Raw genomic sequence first — 17,753 nt, forward strand, 5'->3', positions numbered from 1 at the left:
TGCCGATTGTCTGGGTTTGGATGGAAATTAAATAGGAAATCTTCCCTAGAAGATCCAATCTCGGCGTCAAGGGAATCTCCCATAAAAATGACTGAATGTCCATTATGGAGCCCCCGAAAAAACTCGAACGCAATTAGATAGGTATCGCGCTCTTTTGGGAACCCTTCCAAGATCCGCGCAGCGCCCCAAATCGTTCAGATGTCCTTTCCCCGCGAAAAACTAAGGAAATATCTCGTCGCTTTGATTAAGGATTAAAATCCTTGATACAACAGTGCCCTTACCACCTCGTGGGCGTTCGGCAGCGCTCGGGACGGCAGCTATTGGCCGGGCGCACGCTTAGATCTTAGCGCCAGCAGTGGCGATTCGTCCGCTGTGCTGGAAGCTTGCGGGAATTTGGTTCAAAGAGCCGCGTTCCTCCGGTTTCGCGTACTATCAGTTCGTCGAAAAAAATTTTTTCCGAAGTGCTGGTGAAAGTTAACAGTTTTAACAGTGACAGTGATTAAGGGATGATGGCTGCAATCAAGAATTTTAGCAAAGTGATAGTGCTTTGGATGTGCGTGTTTTGCTACCAAGGGATCTCTGCGAAATTCGTCGAAGAACCCGGTAGGAATGCTATTTGGAATTATTAGGATGTTGCGCATTTATCACACGAGTGCCGAAGAAACCCCCGATTTTAACACATTCTTTAAAATTCGCTTTAACTTTAATTACCATTTTTGGGTCGAAAGACCTCCAATTGGTGATTTATGCTCACTTAACGATCTTAGATATTGCCGAACGATTTAATTATTGACAGCCTGTGGCGGTGGTGCGGTCTATTTATGGAAAGGTCCGATACATTTTTAATTTGTTATGGATTGCTTTACAAACGGCGGTCCCATTCAAAACAAACTTTTTACAAAATATAGTGAAATTGCGGTAGTGAGACAAACGGATCTGTGGAATTCTTCAATAATTTATTACGTCAAAAGCCAATAGTTCGTGCATTTTTTATGGGAAAATTACGGGGCGGAGTGTCGTTTTTCGTTTTTGTCGGTGCTTTTAGGTCTTCGGGAATGTGATTGAATTTAACTTATACGGAAATTATTTAATGTCAAATACACAATGAGATGCTAATCGGGGATTGACCCTACGTTTTTAATTATTTATTGCCATAAGCGGCGCTATACGGTGGAATTATTTCAGTTTTTCGCTCGAATAAACTCGAAACTATACTCCTCAAATAGTCTGTTTATAGACACACCGGAATTAATCATTTATGGAAATTCTAAGGAAGAATTTCCTCGCGTTTTTGAGTCTGAAGCTCGGTTTGCTCAGGTCAGGAGTCGGAGATAATTGTAAAATACGTTTTTTTTAGTACACCGCGTTCACTTTTGTTGTTTTCAGTTTTGCTTAACAACTCGCAAAGTCATGTAACTTCATATTACATTCTTGAAAAGATAATTAAATGAGGTTTCCAACGAACTATCGAAAACGCCGGGAGTGTTAGTTTTCGCCGAGTTATTTGAGGAAAAGGAATGAATTTTGAAAGACGAACTGTTGAAAAAAAATTAGTGCTTTTTAGCGTGTAACTTCTTTGTTAGTACTTTGATTGTTTAATGTAATACGTCATAATAAAGATGGAGATCTCGGCTTTCTAACGCCGTGTTAAACACAGTGGTATTTCTTGTTATTTACAAGTTACATGACAAAAAAAGTGAAGCGATTTTAGGGAAAATTCACGTTTTGTCAACTTCTAAAGATTTAGTAATAAGTAGTTACATAAAAATTAGGAAAATGACACATTACTGATCAGGAGCCTCTTTGTGCAGAGTATTTTAAGGTTCTGAGTCAAGTAAGACATTTTACTTACGTGTTTTGCATTAGATTTTTCCGGAAATCGTAAAAATTTAAATCAATGTTTTAATTTGGACAAAAATGTCAAAAACGAAATTTGTCAATTTATTGACTGCTTACTTCCAAATAAGATGTTGCTATGTAAATAAAATAAAATCGTCTTATAAAGCTTTTACCGCCTAGTCAGAGAAATTCAATTTTCCTGCGTGTAAAATTGGCCGGGAAATTTTTGTTTCATGCCGACTTTAGGAAAAAAAATAATTTGAATGTCCACAAAATTGTAGTTTTTTTGAAAAATCTCGATTTTCTAAAAATGATTTTATTGGCCAGAAAGAATCTATCATTGATATAAATTATGCAGCGACTATGAAAAGTGGGTCAAGTTTTTTTAAATTTAAAGACGTTTTTGTATCAAACTAGATAATTATTTTGGCGCTAACGTTTTTGTAAAATTGAGGATAACTTCCATCGGTTACCGGCGCCAGATTTTCCGGAAAAAAGTTCAAAACGAAGATACAAAAAATAGGTTTTAGTGACATCCACATCTTTAGTATTTGTGTTTAATAGTTATCCATTGGGTTTCCCAGAAAATTCCGAACAATTTCTTTCAAAAATTTCCATGTTTTATTTTTTGTGGCTCATAGGCAAGCAAAGAACTCTTCATCATCAAGAAGCTTTATAAAATGAATTTTTCTGGTCTGCGTTAGCACCAAAGTTATTTTAAAACTTGACATGTTCTTTGAAAATATTTTTTGAATTAAATCGATAAAAGAATTGCAAAAAGTTTTATTTTTTTAAAAACCTTTCAATGTATTTTGTTCTGTAACTTCTAAACGATAAGAGATATATATCAATTTTTCGGTGCGTCTAAAAGACAAGATGTCAGTCTTTTCAATGATGCATTACAATGGAAAATTTATACAATAATTCTTGAGATATATGCAAATTTGCATAAAAAAAAATCAATAAAACCGCGTTTTTCTTTTCAAGGAGATGAGATTAGTTTTTCAAAAATATCATGAAAAGTACTAACCTCAGCGATAAGTTTTATAGGTTATTGAAAAACTTATTAAACTGTCTTTCTAAAACAGTGTGGAGCAAGTTCATAACTTCACAAGTTTTCAAAAAAAAGGAAGAAAATAAATGTTCGTACAGTTGAACCTTAAAATTCATTTTTTTTTAAATATTTCTGAATCCGGACCTGATGGCGCAAAACTACTTCAGGTTCGGAATTAGGAAGTCATTTCACGTCTCCTCAACAAATGTGTTTCAAAATTCATTGTCGGATTTAATAGAACTGATCTTTTTTATTATAATAATAGAAGCAAATTTGTTGCTTGCTATCTTCTTTAGCGACGAACGGCACAAAAATCGATTGACTTAGCAAAAGAGTAAAAGTTTAACGTCAAATTATAGAATAAGTAAAATTAAACTCATGCTGAAAGAGTTAAAATTAAAACACAATTTTTTCGCAGTTCAGATTGTCGATATTCTCTCAATTTCCTCACTTGGATTTTTCAATATTCCGCGCAGATTTCTTGTCTTGCTTTTTAGAATTCTCCAGGTTTTATCTCGATTCTTTAAATTCTTGAGATTTCGTTTCTTTGGAGACTTGGGAAGCTTTGGATTTCTCTGCTTGGTATCATAGAATTGTGAAAATAATGATTTCGCAGAATAACCGAAGATTCATGGACGGTGCAGTGCAAAATTTGCAATAAACAGACCGGTATAAAATAAGTGAATCTTAAAATTCTGCACTTAAAAGACCATAAAATGCAGTTTCTATTGTTTTAAAGCATTTCGTTCTTTGGCCGGAGTTGGTTTAAGTAGCCGTAAATGCTTTTAGAAAATAAAGAACGCAAAATTAATGATACTCAATAAATCAATTACAGTAAATATTAAAAGATTTATGACTGTAAAGTCTTCAATTTAGTGTTAATTTTAACTTTTCACACCCATTTTTTTGCATAGGCAACACATTATACACCTTATAGGCAACTTCACTCAAAATATTATTTTTTAAAAGAGATTTCTGAGGTCGCTTCCATATGTTATCTTTCACAATCTCAGCTCAATAAATTATTATTTCAGATTTATCGTAGATAAATAATCAAATCGTCAAGTGGTATATCACTGTAGGCTAAAGTCAACAACTCTTCAATCTTATCATACTCATCAAATTACATGTCAGAATTATATTCTTCTCCTGACTCCCATTTGGCTAGACTTTTCACAGATATCATTTAGTTTCTTAACTGTTTGTTTTTACTTTTTGTCAATTTTGTTGTGTTTGGCTGCAGTGCTTTATCATGTCAGACATTTTTAAAGATTTTTGTCGTTTTTGCTGTTTCGAATTGTCCAGAACTATCGGTAAATTCTAGATATTTATTACTTAATTTATCTTAGTTTTTGAGATTTTGCAGTTATCGAAATATCCGTAAAATTAAAAAAAGAAAGAAAAGTTACATTTGGGACAATTGCGGCATTTGCTAGAGAGCGGTGAAATCTTTACAGTACTAGATTTGTAATTAACCTTGTGTAAATAATACAAATAATAAAAAATTATAATACAAATATTACGACTAATAAAAAAATATTGCGAAACCTTCTTAGGACGCTTCAGCTGTTGCAATTCACTAAGAAGTCTAACATGGCGCTGCGGCTCCGGGCAAGTGCATTTTAGTGACAGCATTTTAGCCTTCGAAATTTATGTGCAATTGCCGAAACTGTTTAGGACTAGATTCCTGTAAGCTCCACGAGTTTACTTTGACTCGAATTCAAACACTGAAGCACAGTGCAAGAAGTGGGTTGAAACACCCTTCGACATACACTATGTGGTCCAGTCCTGCAATTTCCATTTGATTGGTTCTCTCGAGAGGGCATTAAACAATATTGTGGCGGAACGCCGAACAAAAAATATTTCCGGCAATCGTTACGGCTCTTCTGTGTTTTGATGAAAAATCGATTTGTTATTGTTGGTCGTTTTTTTTTATTTCGTCACATTGATTTTGGATCGGATTTCACCGGTGCCCACACAGGTTGGGGAAATATTATTTGTTCTCCTTTGGCGGGATTGAATTACTGTGCTGGAAAAATGACGAAATTGCGGTGTTATACTGAAATAACTGCTTTGAATTTGGGTTGGCACCTCTGTAACTCGATAGTTTTGACATTGAGCGATTAGTGATGACGCTAATATTAATACACATAACAAAAGCAGTATAGAAATTATGTACAGTACTCTCGCGAAAATCTCACAGCGAAAGCTCGCTCCAATTCGGCGCTTGTACTCAAAATTAATATTTTATTTTTCAGTTGGTAGCGCCACATATTCATCAAATGTCCAATAAATTTAAAAAATGTGTTGAGAGCAGACGAGTGAATGAATTTAATTACCGATACAGATACAAATATGTAATAAAAATTGTTGGTAATGGAATCCCAATTTTAAAGTATGTAGGGGAGAGGGGGGCATAGTGGGGTACTTAACATTCAATTAGCCACGCATGTTAAAATAATAGAAATTAACAATTTTTTTTTACTAAATATCATAGACTAATGTATTGCGGATGATTTTTGTTGAACTTTTTTTGATTTCCATAAAAAACTTACGACTTGTGAGCATTATTTTAAAAAATGGGATTTGCCCCGCTTTGCCCCGCACATTGGGGTAAAGTGGGGTACCCTATGGGGAAATCAAATTTTTGAATTACTGTGTACCTACTTAGAAAAAGTAACATTTTAAAATTACTTAGGTATCAATGCCAATTGCACATAAATGAGCAGGTTCATCATAATTAGCCACAACATTTGTATGACTAAATTTGAAAAAAACTTGCTCCCTAACTTCGCGAATTTTTTAACGAAAACACTGAATTTCACATTTTGTTTTATAAAACATATAGGTTTTCACATTTTGTTTTATAAAACACACGTGGTTAACTGTCAACTAACAACCAATCAAAACACGCTATTCGACTTTTTTCACAGCGTTTGATTTGAGCAGCAGGAGTGTTACCCCGCTATGCCCCGGTACCCCACTATGCCCCCCTCTCCCCTAGTTGCAAATTTATTCAAAATTGATATTCCTATTTTTACTCGTAAATGGCTGAAAAATTGAATGCCAAAAGTGTCAATTATCTGCTCTTGACTTAGTTTTTCAATTTGAGTAAAGACGGGTAAATTTAGTTATACCGAATCTTGCACTTAGCGTCGCGTTTTTCTGAGCAAACGTGTAATAATTGACAGGTTTTTTCTACGTGCCAACATTTCTAGTTGTAATTTTAACATTCTTACAACAAAGGAACACTTCTGAAATTGTCAAGTTTTTATGTTTCCTGTGTAAAAATCAAACGCGTTTTCAACAAGCTAAACTAACAAATCTGTAGTTATCCTAATTTACTACTTCCCACGATAAATGACGACCTCTACGTGGCGGTTCGTGTTAATACATCTATTAGAAATATTGATCTTCTCATTGGGACATTATTAACCGTTCCAAATTGACAGGCATGTCAGGATGCATCCGGCGCTGTATCAGTGAACCTGTAGCTACACAATTTACGGAAACTGTGACAGGTGTTAATACAGCCTTACTGTCAACTTCTCTCGAGTTTTCCGTCGCTGGAGACAGGGTTAAGTCCGTCCATATAATCAATAAATCTGGTTCAAGCAGGGAGTGATTTTCCAATTACTGACGTAATCAAAGATTTTTGCTCCAGTAAGCAGATTAGAGTTGCGTTTACTTAGGCAAACCCTAAGATTCTGGGAGGGAAAAGGATCAGCGAGTTGGTAATGACATGCATATCAAAAGTAATCTTTACACAATGTCGGGGCCGGAAGTTCCGATTTATTATTCTAATTACGTCGTGCGGTAAAATTTTATTGCCAAGTAAAAAAATTCATAAATTATGGACAGGTATACTCATTGGCTACATCGAGATCAACAGTCAACTTGAATAAATTTAATGAGCGTAATAAATTTTGTTTTATTATCTTCTTTCATTTACATTTTATGGGCGTGGCTTTGTTTTAGCTTCGCAGATTTCAGCGCGTGGTGGAAAAACAGATTGTGGTCTAATAAGTTTTTTATGTTAGATTGTATAATGATCTGTTTTACAGTATCCTATAGCGTCGATAAAGTGACTCTTTATAGACGGCGTCTGTAATAACAAAGTAAAACGGCCGCGTTGTAAGTTTCTACGTGCACATAGGTACATTTCAGTTTTTTTTGCTCTCCAAATGTAAAATTATTGTTTTTCCGAAAAATCATGAGAAATACGAATCCTAGTGATGACCTTTATGGGTCGCCGAAAAGCTTATTAAATTAGCTCTCCAAAACACCGTCGAGTAATTCGATAGTTTTTCAAGTCTTTAAGAAAAAAATTTTTGAACAGTACGTCCAAAAAATTTTTTTTTTTTAAGAATATTTCGGAATCCAGACCTGACGGAAAACGGACTTTAGATTCGGAATCTGGAGGCCAATCCACCATCGCAATGCCTTTCCACTTTAGTTTTGAGCATTTTTTCCCGCCACTGTTGCATTAATGAAGTTCAAATAAAATTTAATATCACTGTTGTTATTTTATGAATTTAATTAATTAAAAATCGAGCCAACTTTGTCGATTTAATGACACCTGTAATCACCGAATTGACAAGCGCTCGGATGATCCGATATTATGAAACAGGATATGAAACGTCAAAGATGGGCATCAATAAAAAAACGAAACGAATGTGTTTTGAATTTTGCATGTGAGAGCGATCGAACCCGAATTTTCCAGATGGTCATTAATATAAGCCGTGGGCTTGAAAAAGGTTGGCTACAGCTACAAATGGTTAATTAAATAAGGCAGCAACCGAGAACCACTTAAAATTCTGGAATTTAATTCAATCCTCTTACAGAAATAGAAGCACTATCACTAATAAAATGCTATTTGCTTGTTTGTTATTACTTATACTTACCAATTTGTTTTTATAGTTGGATATATAGATATTTTATTATATCCGTTATGAGTTTTTAAGTATTTTAAAAATTATTGTCCATCAAACTAAAATTAAACTTCGTTGAGAACAGGCGGATTGTTGTCATTATTTGGAAGTTTATGTTTTAAAGTTAATAATAATGAGTGCTATTTTAGCTGAACATTTAAATTTTTTTCGTTATTTAGTGGTGTGTGTTCGCTATGTGGTGTTGGCGAAAGTATTGTACATGATTTTTTATACTGTTTTTTTCTACAGTATGTCCCCGGATTGAGTTCACAAGAGGAAAAAAGCGTTGTTTTTCATTTTACAAAGGAATAATATTTTTTGCTTAATTTAAAATACATAAATCTTTAATTAAAACTTTAATATTATCAAGCTGTGGTCTTAAAATCGAAAAAAATAACAAAGAACGTTTTTATTTTTAATTTTGAAAAAAATGTTAAAGGAATGAAATTTGTTTCTTAACTCAAACCAGTTTCCACTATTTGATTGACCCATTACCTATTTCAGCACATAGTTCAATTCTAACTCGTAATTCTTTAAGACTGTTTCGAATTTTCTCAATTATTGTTAAGGATGCAACTGCATTTTTTATCCAATTTTTTAATACTTACACATTATTGGGTAAATTTTCCTTTAATCATTAACGCACTATTTGATATTGTGAATCCACAGCCTGCTATTATTTAAAAACGATTACAAAATTTAATAAACAAAAATAATGAAAAAATTAATTTTAAGAGTACAAACTAATAATTTTGAAATTTTAATTGCGGATCTATCTGTTTTGAAATAAGCAAAAAATGTTATTTCTTTGTCATTTTTTTGTAAAATGGAAAATAAACTTTTTTAGTACCGACCTATATTTGGAATAAAGCAATTTTATGGTTCGTTCTAAAAATAAAAATATTTCTCTTTTTGGGTCTAATTTTATGTATTTGGTCTAATTAACAAACTTGTCAAAAATCTTCAAATTTTATTGTTTTGTCGATTGTAAAAATTGTAAATTAGGAAAAAAGCGTGTTTTTAAACTTTTTCGTTTTGTCTTAATTCTGTTTAATTCTGTAGTTCTGTTTCATCAAATGAAGAAATAAAAGAAAAACATTTTTTTTAATTCTTAATTTTTTAGTTGAGTGACCTGTAATAAAATGAAGGCGAAAAATTTTAGTTCTAAAATGATGAATTTTGTGTTTGTTTTGAAAATACAAAATTTCAAATTTTTTCTTTTGTTCTAACATTTTGTAATTTGACCTATTAAGTAAAGATGTCGAAACTTCAATTTCAACAACTTCAAACTTCAACTTCAAATTTGATAAAACAGTTAAGGAATCGAAATCTGATAGAAACATCTGTTGACACTAAAACCGAAATCTTTTATTTTATGTGTAATTTGTAATCCGAAGAGTTACAAGTAATTTTGTATAATAAACAAGTCGAAGGTGGAAATGTCCAAGTTTTCATTTTAAACGGTCAAAATTGGAGATATATTAAGTTTTCGTTCTTTCAAGTTTCCTGAAGTTTCTTTCCAAAAGTTTTTGGTCTAGAATCTTTGAGGGTTCCGGAACAACTGACAAAAATTCCAGATTATGTCCAACAATTTACTATAAAAAACTGCTACAAAATTCTATAAATAATAAATAAACCAAAAAAAGTTTAGAGTATTTATTATAAATTTGGATGTTACAAAGTTTACAAAACATTTATGCAAACATGTCTTTAATTATTTTGAGCAATGGCACTATTGCAATTAATAAAAAAAATAATGAAAAAATTCTTCTTTCTGCTGACGATGGTGGTGATGATCGTGTTGGGGCCAAATCTTCATCGGTCGTGTCAAAACCATCAATATGAAGCTTTATCCAATCCAGGAATACGCTGACTTTCACATACAAGTTAGGCGATTTTTCTGCAGAACAATTCATAGCTCCGGAAACCACTCCAACTAATTGGTCTGAGCAAACCAAAGGTCCTCCAGAGTCTCCCTGTAAATTTCACATTAAATACAAACAAAACCTACCGTACTATCTTATTACAGAACAAAAACTTGAATGACCGCGTCCACAAATGATTGCCATTGGAATCTTTCTCGAATATGCTTTGGAGCATTTATACCAGTCTAGTACTGATACTTCAGCATACCTAAGCAAGCGCAAAGGAGGATCCTGCTTCCTCTGTAGAATATTTAATTAAAATACCTCTATAATCACTTTTTATATGCTAACATAACCAGTACGTCCGAATCCAGAGACTATACAGTTTTCATCAAAAGTTGGGTGTTTATTAATATAAATTAGATTAACTGCATTAGTCCAATTTCCAAATCCTCCAGATATCTGTACAAAATAATATGACGAAACACGCTAGATTTAGTATAATGTGCTTACTTCCAACAAAGCTATGTCATATTCTCGAAGGATCGTTTCCTTATATTTCTCATGAATTATAATAGATTGAACATCTTTGCAAAGGATATTCATTTCTTCAAGATTAAACAATTTTATATTTCCAACCTCTACACATGTTTCTGAAGGAACCTGGTCATAGAAGTCATAGGAGTCATAGAAGCAATGTGCTGCTGTTAAAACAAACTTCTTATGAATTATTGCCCCTCCACAAAAGAAGTAATTATTTTTTTTGTTAATAATAGCAGCCTAAAAACTTATGCCACCATTGAAATCGAAAGCAAGATTTTTTACCTGATATGGAAATTGTGACCTGTTGGTGACTTGCGTACCATTAACGATTCGGAACTTGATTGATTCAGTAGTGTTAACATGGTTAGCTGTAATTGAAAGAAACCCTGAAAGGTATTTTTATAAAACTATTTACAAAGTAGAACTTTATAAATTTACCAAGGAACATTAAAAAAGAATAGTCCATGGTGCTGAAACCGTGGAACAAAGAATTTACCTTCACTTGAACAATTTTTACATTTCCGTCACTTATGTGAGATCTGTCAAAAAGAAACACAGGTACCTTGTTTTTTTATAAGATTTATAAGATTCTTTGTAAATGTTAGAATTTTTGTGATATAAATGTGAGATAAAACTCCGGAATCTAAAAAAACTCAAAACTTCCGAATTTAAAAGAAAGTCTAAAATTTAAGAACAAATTTAAACGTAAGTCCACAAACATTTTGCACGAAACATAATGCAGGAAAGACAGAAAAATTGATCTGCAAAAATTCTCGGTGACTAACATCTAAACAAATGAAAAAATTTAAAAATTCAAAATTGTTTTCTCATGTTCTAAAAAAATTGTGACCTAGAAGAGTAACTAGTTTATTTTCAAAACATTCTTAGGTAGAGGACTAGATCTATATTAAGATTTTTAAACAAAATTATACAGCGTGTTTATAAATATTTCTAGCATCAAGGGTGGCTATGGAATGTCAAAGAAATGTGCCGCTCATTACAAATGTGGGTCTCGATTTGTCAACTGACATTGACAACCTCAAACATAAAGTAAAGTAAGTTTTGAGAAATAAACTGTTCGAGTTGTAGTTTAAAACCTAAAAATCGAAAACTTAGGCACAAAACCGTAACTAAAACGTCATTTAAGTAAGTAACATTATAAATAATTTTCTAGATAGTTATATTCACCATGAAAACAAAGCGGCAAAATAGTGTACGACAGGAATTCCAAGGCCATCCTTGATGCTAGAAACATTTATAAACACCTTGTATTAAGTTATCATTCTCTTGCAATGATGCAGATATTGATTTTTTCGGTACACTTTGTGGAAGTTTTTAAGTCTAAGATAAAAACAATGTTGTAATGTTATGTTGTGTTCTTTCTGGTTATTTGTTCAATGCATGGCCTGCTGCATCATTACTGGCCTGTGCATTCGGCATTTGTAACTGATTCCCGCATGGCGCTGCATTCAAAGGAAAAAACTCACCTCAAATAGTTTGCACTTGTCAGATCTTTAGATTTTTCGTTTACTGACGTTGATCTGTTCTAGTTGCTCCAAATGTTTTGTTCGTAGTGTTTCTATTGCCATATTTTCCGTCGTTCTGCATTCTTTCGTCGTAGTTACACCATGTGTTCAGATTGAAAATGTCAAAAGTGACAGAAGTAGTGACAGCGTCAACTGGCGTCACCATAGCAACCCCTCGACTTGAGCGCCAAAGTGGCAAAAATCGGCGTTTTTCTGGAATCACGCGTTCAATGGGAAATGAAACGTTTGCACAGGCCGTCAGTAATACAGCAGGTCGTGATTAAATACAAGGTGTTTATAAATGTTTCTGGCATCAAGGTGGGCTTTGGAATTCCTGTCATGCGCTATTTTGCCGCTTTGTTTTCGTAGTGAATATAACTATGTTCACAATTATTTCAAATGTCACTTACGTCTACGACTTTTCAGTTAGGTTTTGTGTCAAAATTTTAGATTTTCAGGCTTCAAACCACAACTTGAACAGTTTGTTTTCAAAACTTACTTTGTTCAATGATTGAAGTTAACCACAAATGTCAGTTGTAAAATCTAAACCCACATTTGTAACCAGCGGCAAATTTATTAGACATTTCATTTCACTCTTGATGCTAGAAACATTTATAAACATTAATTAATTAACAACTAATTAACAATTAATTATTATTAATATAATAAAATAATAAAAGACTGCAATAAAAAGAAAATTTCAGTTCTAAAATAATAATTTTTGTGTTCATTCTAGCAATACAAGTTTCCGAAATTTCTAAATTTCTCTCTGGGTCTAAATTTTGTATTTTGGTCTAATACATGTCTAATAAACATGTGGAAGCTACAAAAGAATCAAATTTTACTCTTTTACCGTGTTTTACTTAAAAAACTATATAATTAGATAAAAAAAACGCTCGCTTGGTACTAAAATCAAAATAAAAAAAAAAAATTTTTGTCCGAAACAAATGTAATATGGCGACCTAACAAACGCTTCGAGATTTTAACCTTATTTTATTTTTTAGGGCTTTGAGCAATCCTAATAAGATCGTGAGTTGAATCAAATTAAAATTTTTACTGTTCTAAAATTAACAAACTTGTTCAAAACCTTGTCTATTAAACCGTCACAATTACGAAACTTGATATGAAAAATGTAAATTCTAACTTTTTCTTCTGCAAAAATTGTAAACTATTGATTTATTTTAGTATAAACATAAAATTTCTAAACTTCTAAAATTAGAAAATTCGAATTTTTTTCTAAAATTTTTGTTTAAATATTGTGTAGTTGGTTCTGTTTGAGAAAAGGTTTTAAATTAGACAGTTTTAGAGGTCAACCGAAACAAATACAGGTGTCCGGAAAGTGGCGCACCACTTTGAAAGAGGGAAATAGGGTGGTCCTCCAGTACCAAAAAAATGTTAAAAAAATCCAGACTTTCTGTTTTTGCATGAGTACCAAAAGAAAATTAGGAAAATGGCAACATTGCTGTACTGTTCCCCCAATAATTTAAAATATCTGTCTTATTCTAAAAACTTTTAATCTTAGGACGTGACCACTTTTTCAACATCACAGTTTATTTTTGTCTTAAAGGCCTCTAAAGAAAATTTTAATTTTTTTGAAATTATAGAATTTAATCTTTGATTTGTTGAAATTCTTATTTTTTTTAGTTGTAAGGCTCGTAATTAAATAACGAATTAAAAGAAAATCAAAAATAATGAATTTTGGATTCGTTAAAAAAAAATACAAATTTTCAAAAAAAGTTTTTATTGTAACATTTTGAAATTTTAGCTAATACGTTAACATTTCGTAGGTACAAAAGTATAAATTTCATTGTTTTAGAGATTAAACTGTCAAAGAAACGAAATTTGATAAAATCATCTGTTGACATTAAAACCGAAATTTTCCGAAAATCTTCTGTTTTCTACAAAAATATTGTAATTTGAGGAGTTACCAAGTAATTTTGTTTAAATAATAAACAAGTCGAAGGTGGAAATGTCCAAGTTTTTATTTTAAACAGTCAAAATTATTGAAAAAAGAATGGAGATATTTTGTTAAATTTTTATTCTAAAAGTCGTCTTGAAAATTTTTTTCAAAAGTTTTTGCTCTAGAATCTGTAAGACTCTCGGAACAACTTACAAAAATTTCAGATAATGTCCAGAAATCAAACCGACAAAATTCTAGAAATAATAAATAAACCAAGAAAAATTTAGGGTATTCATCATAAATTTGAAAGTTAAAGTATACGAAACATCTATATGAACATGTCATCAAATATTCTGAGCAATGGTACTATTGCTATTATTAAAAAGAACAATGACAAATTTCTTCTCTCTGCTGACGATGACGATGAAAAAGCTGGTGATGATCCTGTTAGAATTGGTGGTGGAAATGATGGTGGGGCTACATCATCATCGGTTGTAATAGTGTCAAAGTCATCAATATGAAGCTTTATCCAATCCAGGAATCTGCTGACGTCTGTATAAAAGTTAGGCATTTTTTCTGTAGAACAGTTTTCAGCTCCAGAAACCACTCCAACTAATTGGTCTGAACAAACCAAAGGTCCTCCAGAGTCTCCCTGTAAATTTTATGTTAAATACATACAAAACGTACCGTACTATCTTATTACAGAACAAAAACTTGAATGACCGCGTCCACAAATGAGTGTCAGAGGAACCCATATCGAATATTCTTTTTTGCATTTGCGCCGGTCTAATACTGATACTTCAGCATACCTAAGCACGCTGGAAGGAGGACTAGGTACATCCTGTCGAATAATGAATTAAAGTAGCTGCATAATAAATGTATTAAATCACTTTTATATGCTTACAGATTCAGTACGTCCGAATCCGGAGACTATACAGCTTTCATCAAAATTTGGAAATTCATTAATATAAATTAGATTAACCTCATCAGTCCAATCTCCAAATCCTCCAGATATCTGTACAAAATAAAATGTAATTAAATATAACAAAACATTCTAGAATTGGTACAATGTGCTTACTTCTAACAACGCTATGTCATATTTATAAAACATCGTTATGTTATATTTCTCATGAATTATTATAGAGTGAACGTCTTTGCAAAAGATTTCCATTTCTTCCCGATTATATATTTTTATATTGCCAACCTCTACACATATTGCAGAAGCTTGTATCATAACATCTTCTGTGGTATGGCAGCAATGTGCCGCTGTTAAAACAAACCTCTTATGAATTATTGCTCCTCCACAAAACATCCGACTAGTTCTTTTAAAAACAATAGCAGCCTAAAAACTCATCCCAAAATTAAAATCGAAATCGATTTTTCTTACCTGATATGGAAACTGTGATCTGAAGGTAACTTCCGTACCATTAATGATTCGGAACTGTACTGATTCAGTAGTGTCAATATGGTCAACTTGAATTGAAAGAAACCCTGAAAGGTATTTTTATAAAAATATTTACAAATACCAGTAGAACTTTCTAAACTTACCAAGGAACATTAGAAGAGAATAGTCCATGATGTTAAAACCGTGCGAACAAAAAATGTATCTTCACTTGAACAATTTTTACATTTCTGTCACTTTTGTGAGATCTGTCAAAGAGAAACACGGGTACCCTGTTTTCTTATAAGATTTCTTTATTTTTTGTAAATGATACAGTTTTTGTGATACAAATGTGAGATAAAATCCCCGGAATCTAAAAAAATCTCAAAACTTTCGACTTTTAAAAATATGTTCAGTCACAAATTTTTGCCGTTACAATCAAAACGCACCTATTGCATTTTATGCAAGGTAACATATTTCAGGAAATTGGTACAACACAGAAAAATTCGTCTGCAAAAAATCCTCCGTGACTAACATTGGAACTAATGAAAAAAATAAAAAACTCAAAATTTTGTTCCCATGTTCTAAAAAAAATGCGATCTAGAAGGGTAACTAGTCTATTTTTAATATTATTGTTTTATCGTAGTTTTAAAGTCTTAATTCAAAATGTGAAAGTTTTTGTTTTCTAAATGGCAGGAACAATTCTTGTTCTGATATAAAAAAATTTGAGTTCGTTCTAGCAATACAAATTTTCAAATATTTTCTCTGGGATTAAATTTTGTATTTTGGCCTAATACATGTCTAATAAACATATGGAAGCTACAAAAGTAGCAAATTTTATTGTTTTACCGTGTTTTAATAATGAAACTATTGAATTAAAGTAATGTAAAAAAATTATTAGCGATGAGTTACCAACTTACTCCGTTTCAATTATGTTTTTCACAAATTTGGCTTGATCTCTTTTGCACGCTTTTTCTTTCCGTTCTGTTGAAGGTTTGCGTGATTTTTTAGGAAAAAATAAAGAAGGAACAGCTTCGTCTTTTAATTTTCTTCCCTTCTTTGGTAAATAATTTTACAGTTCGTATATTGAGTTTCTCTCTGTACAGAACTGTTTTGAACATATTCTGGCATTTTCTAAATTAAAAAATCAAACCGACGAATCAAACACGAAATCACCCACAATTTTCTTGTCACACTGGCTTTGGAAAATGTAAAGAAAATGATATTCTTTTCAGCATAGTTTCCCTGATTGTCAGTATTGCAACCAAATATAGAACAACGCATTTTAGTATTTATTCGCGACGTGAGAATTATAAGGTTCTAAGTGATTTTTTCTGAAAATTTAAATTCTATGTTTTGCGATTTTTTTAAACGTGTTCTATCATGTATAAAAAAGAAGTGAGTTAATATTTTAACAAGCCAAAATGATTTTAATAAATCCTGTCATTTTATAAATAAATGCTTAATAAATTAAAGAGATATCACTGATAACGTGAACACTGGATCAATTTAATGCAAATGTAAGGTAGAACCTTATAGTTCTCAGGTCGCGTATTATAATAATTATTATTATTTTATTAACGAATTAACTTAAAGATATAATACAGAAAATTTGAAAATCGTTAAAAGCTGGAAACAAGATAAATACAGATTTCAATAAGACAAACACGTGCCTTACATGTGAACTAACGACTCGCCGAGTGACGTCACTCCCCACTCCGTAGATGCGCAATATCATATCTTAGATTTCATTATACCATGGATAATACAGTTTATTTCGAATTGCATCTGTTCATCTATTTATATCCATAATATGAATTCGATTAATTTCTTCAGTCCAATCTCCAAATCCTCCAGATATCTGTACAAAATAAAATGTAATTAAATATCACGAAACACTCTCGAATTAGTATAATTTGCTTACTTCTAACAGCGCTATGTCATATATTCTGAAATAGGTCAATTTCTCAAATTTCTCATGAATTATTATAGATTGAACGTCTTTGCAAAGGGTATCCATCTCTTCACGATTAAACAATTTGATATTGCCAACCTCCACACATATTGCCGAAGCTGGTATCGCAATCTGATTTGAGTCATAGCAGCAATCTGCTGCTGTTACAACAAATCTATTATGAATAATTGCTCCCCCACAAATGAGTTTATTAGTTTTTTTGAGAACAATGGCAGCCTAAAAACTCATCCTAAAATTGAAATCAAAATCAAAGTTTTTTACCTGATATGGAAATTGTGACCTGCTGGTAACTTGCTTACTATTAATGATCCGGAACTTTACTGATTCTGTAGTGCTAATATGGTTAACTTTTATTGAAAGAAACCCTGAAAGGTATTTTTATAAAAATATTTACAAATACTAGTAGAACATTATAAACCTACCAAGGAACATTAGAAGAGAATAGTCCATGATGTTGAAACTGAGCGACCAGACTCAATTCAAACTTCACCAGAACAATTTTTGAGTTTTTGTCACTTTTGTGAGACCTTGTTTTTTTATGATTGTTTTTGTTCTTTCTAAATCGTACAGTTTTTGTGATATAAATGTAAGATAAAATCCCCGGCATCTAAAACATCTCAAAACTTCCGAATTTTAGAAAAAATGTTTAAAGTTTAAAATCTATGAGCAATTTCAAAAACATTTTGCAGTCACATCTAGAACGCACCTACCTGCTTTTTATCCAACGTAAAATTTGCAG

General features: G+C 32.0%; 1 protein-coding gene across 3 annotated transcripts in view; it reads left to right on the plus strand.

The window, feature by feature from the left end:
* Positions 1–356: 356 nt before the first annotated feature.
* The window catches only part of LOC148180391 (protein turtle homolog B-like), a 524,867-nt gene continuing 507,470 nt past the window's right edge, over positions 357–17,753 (plus strand). For all 3 annotated transcript variants that reach the window (XM_088049704.1, XM_088049705.1, XM_088049707.1), the window contains exon 1: positions 357–603. In XM_088049704.1, the coding sequence (XP_087905830.1) occupies positions 507–603 (97 nt within the window). In that variant the 5' untranslated portion in view covers positions 357–506. The remainder of the gene's footprint in view (positions 604–17,753) is intronic.

The sequence above is a fragment of the Gnatocerus cornutus genome, chromosome 1 (genome assembly GCF_029298725.1).
Source record: "Gnatocerus cornutus isolate USDA-ARS CGAHR chromosome 1, icGnaCorn1.1, whole genome shotgun sequence".
Lineage (NCBI taxonomy): Eukaryota > Metazoa > Arthropoda > Insecta > Coleoptera > Tenebrionidae > Gnatocerus > Gnatocerus cornutus.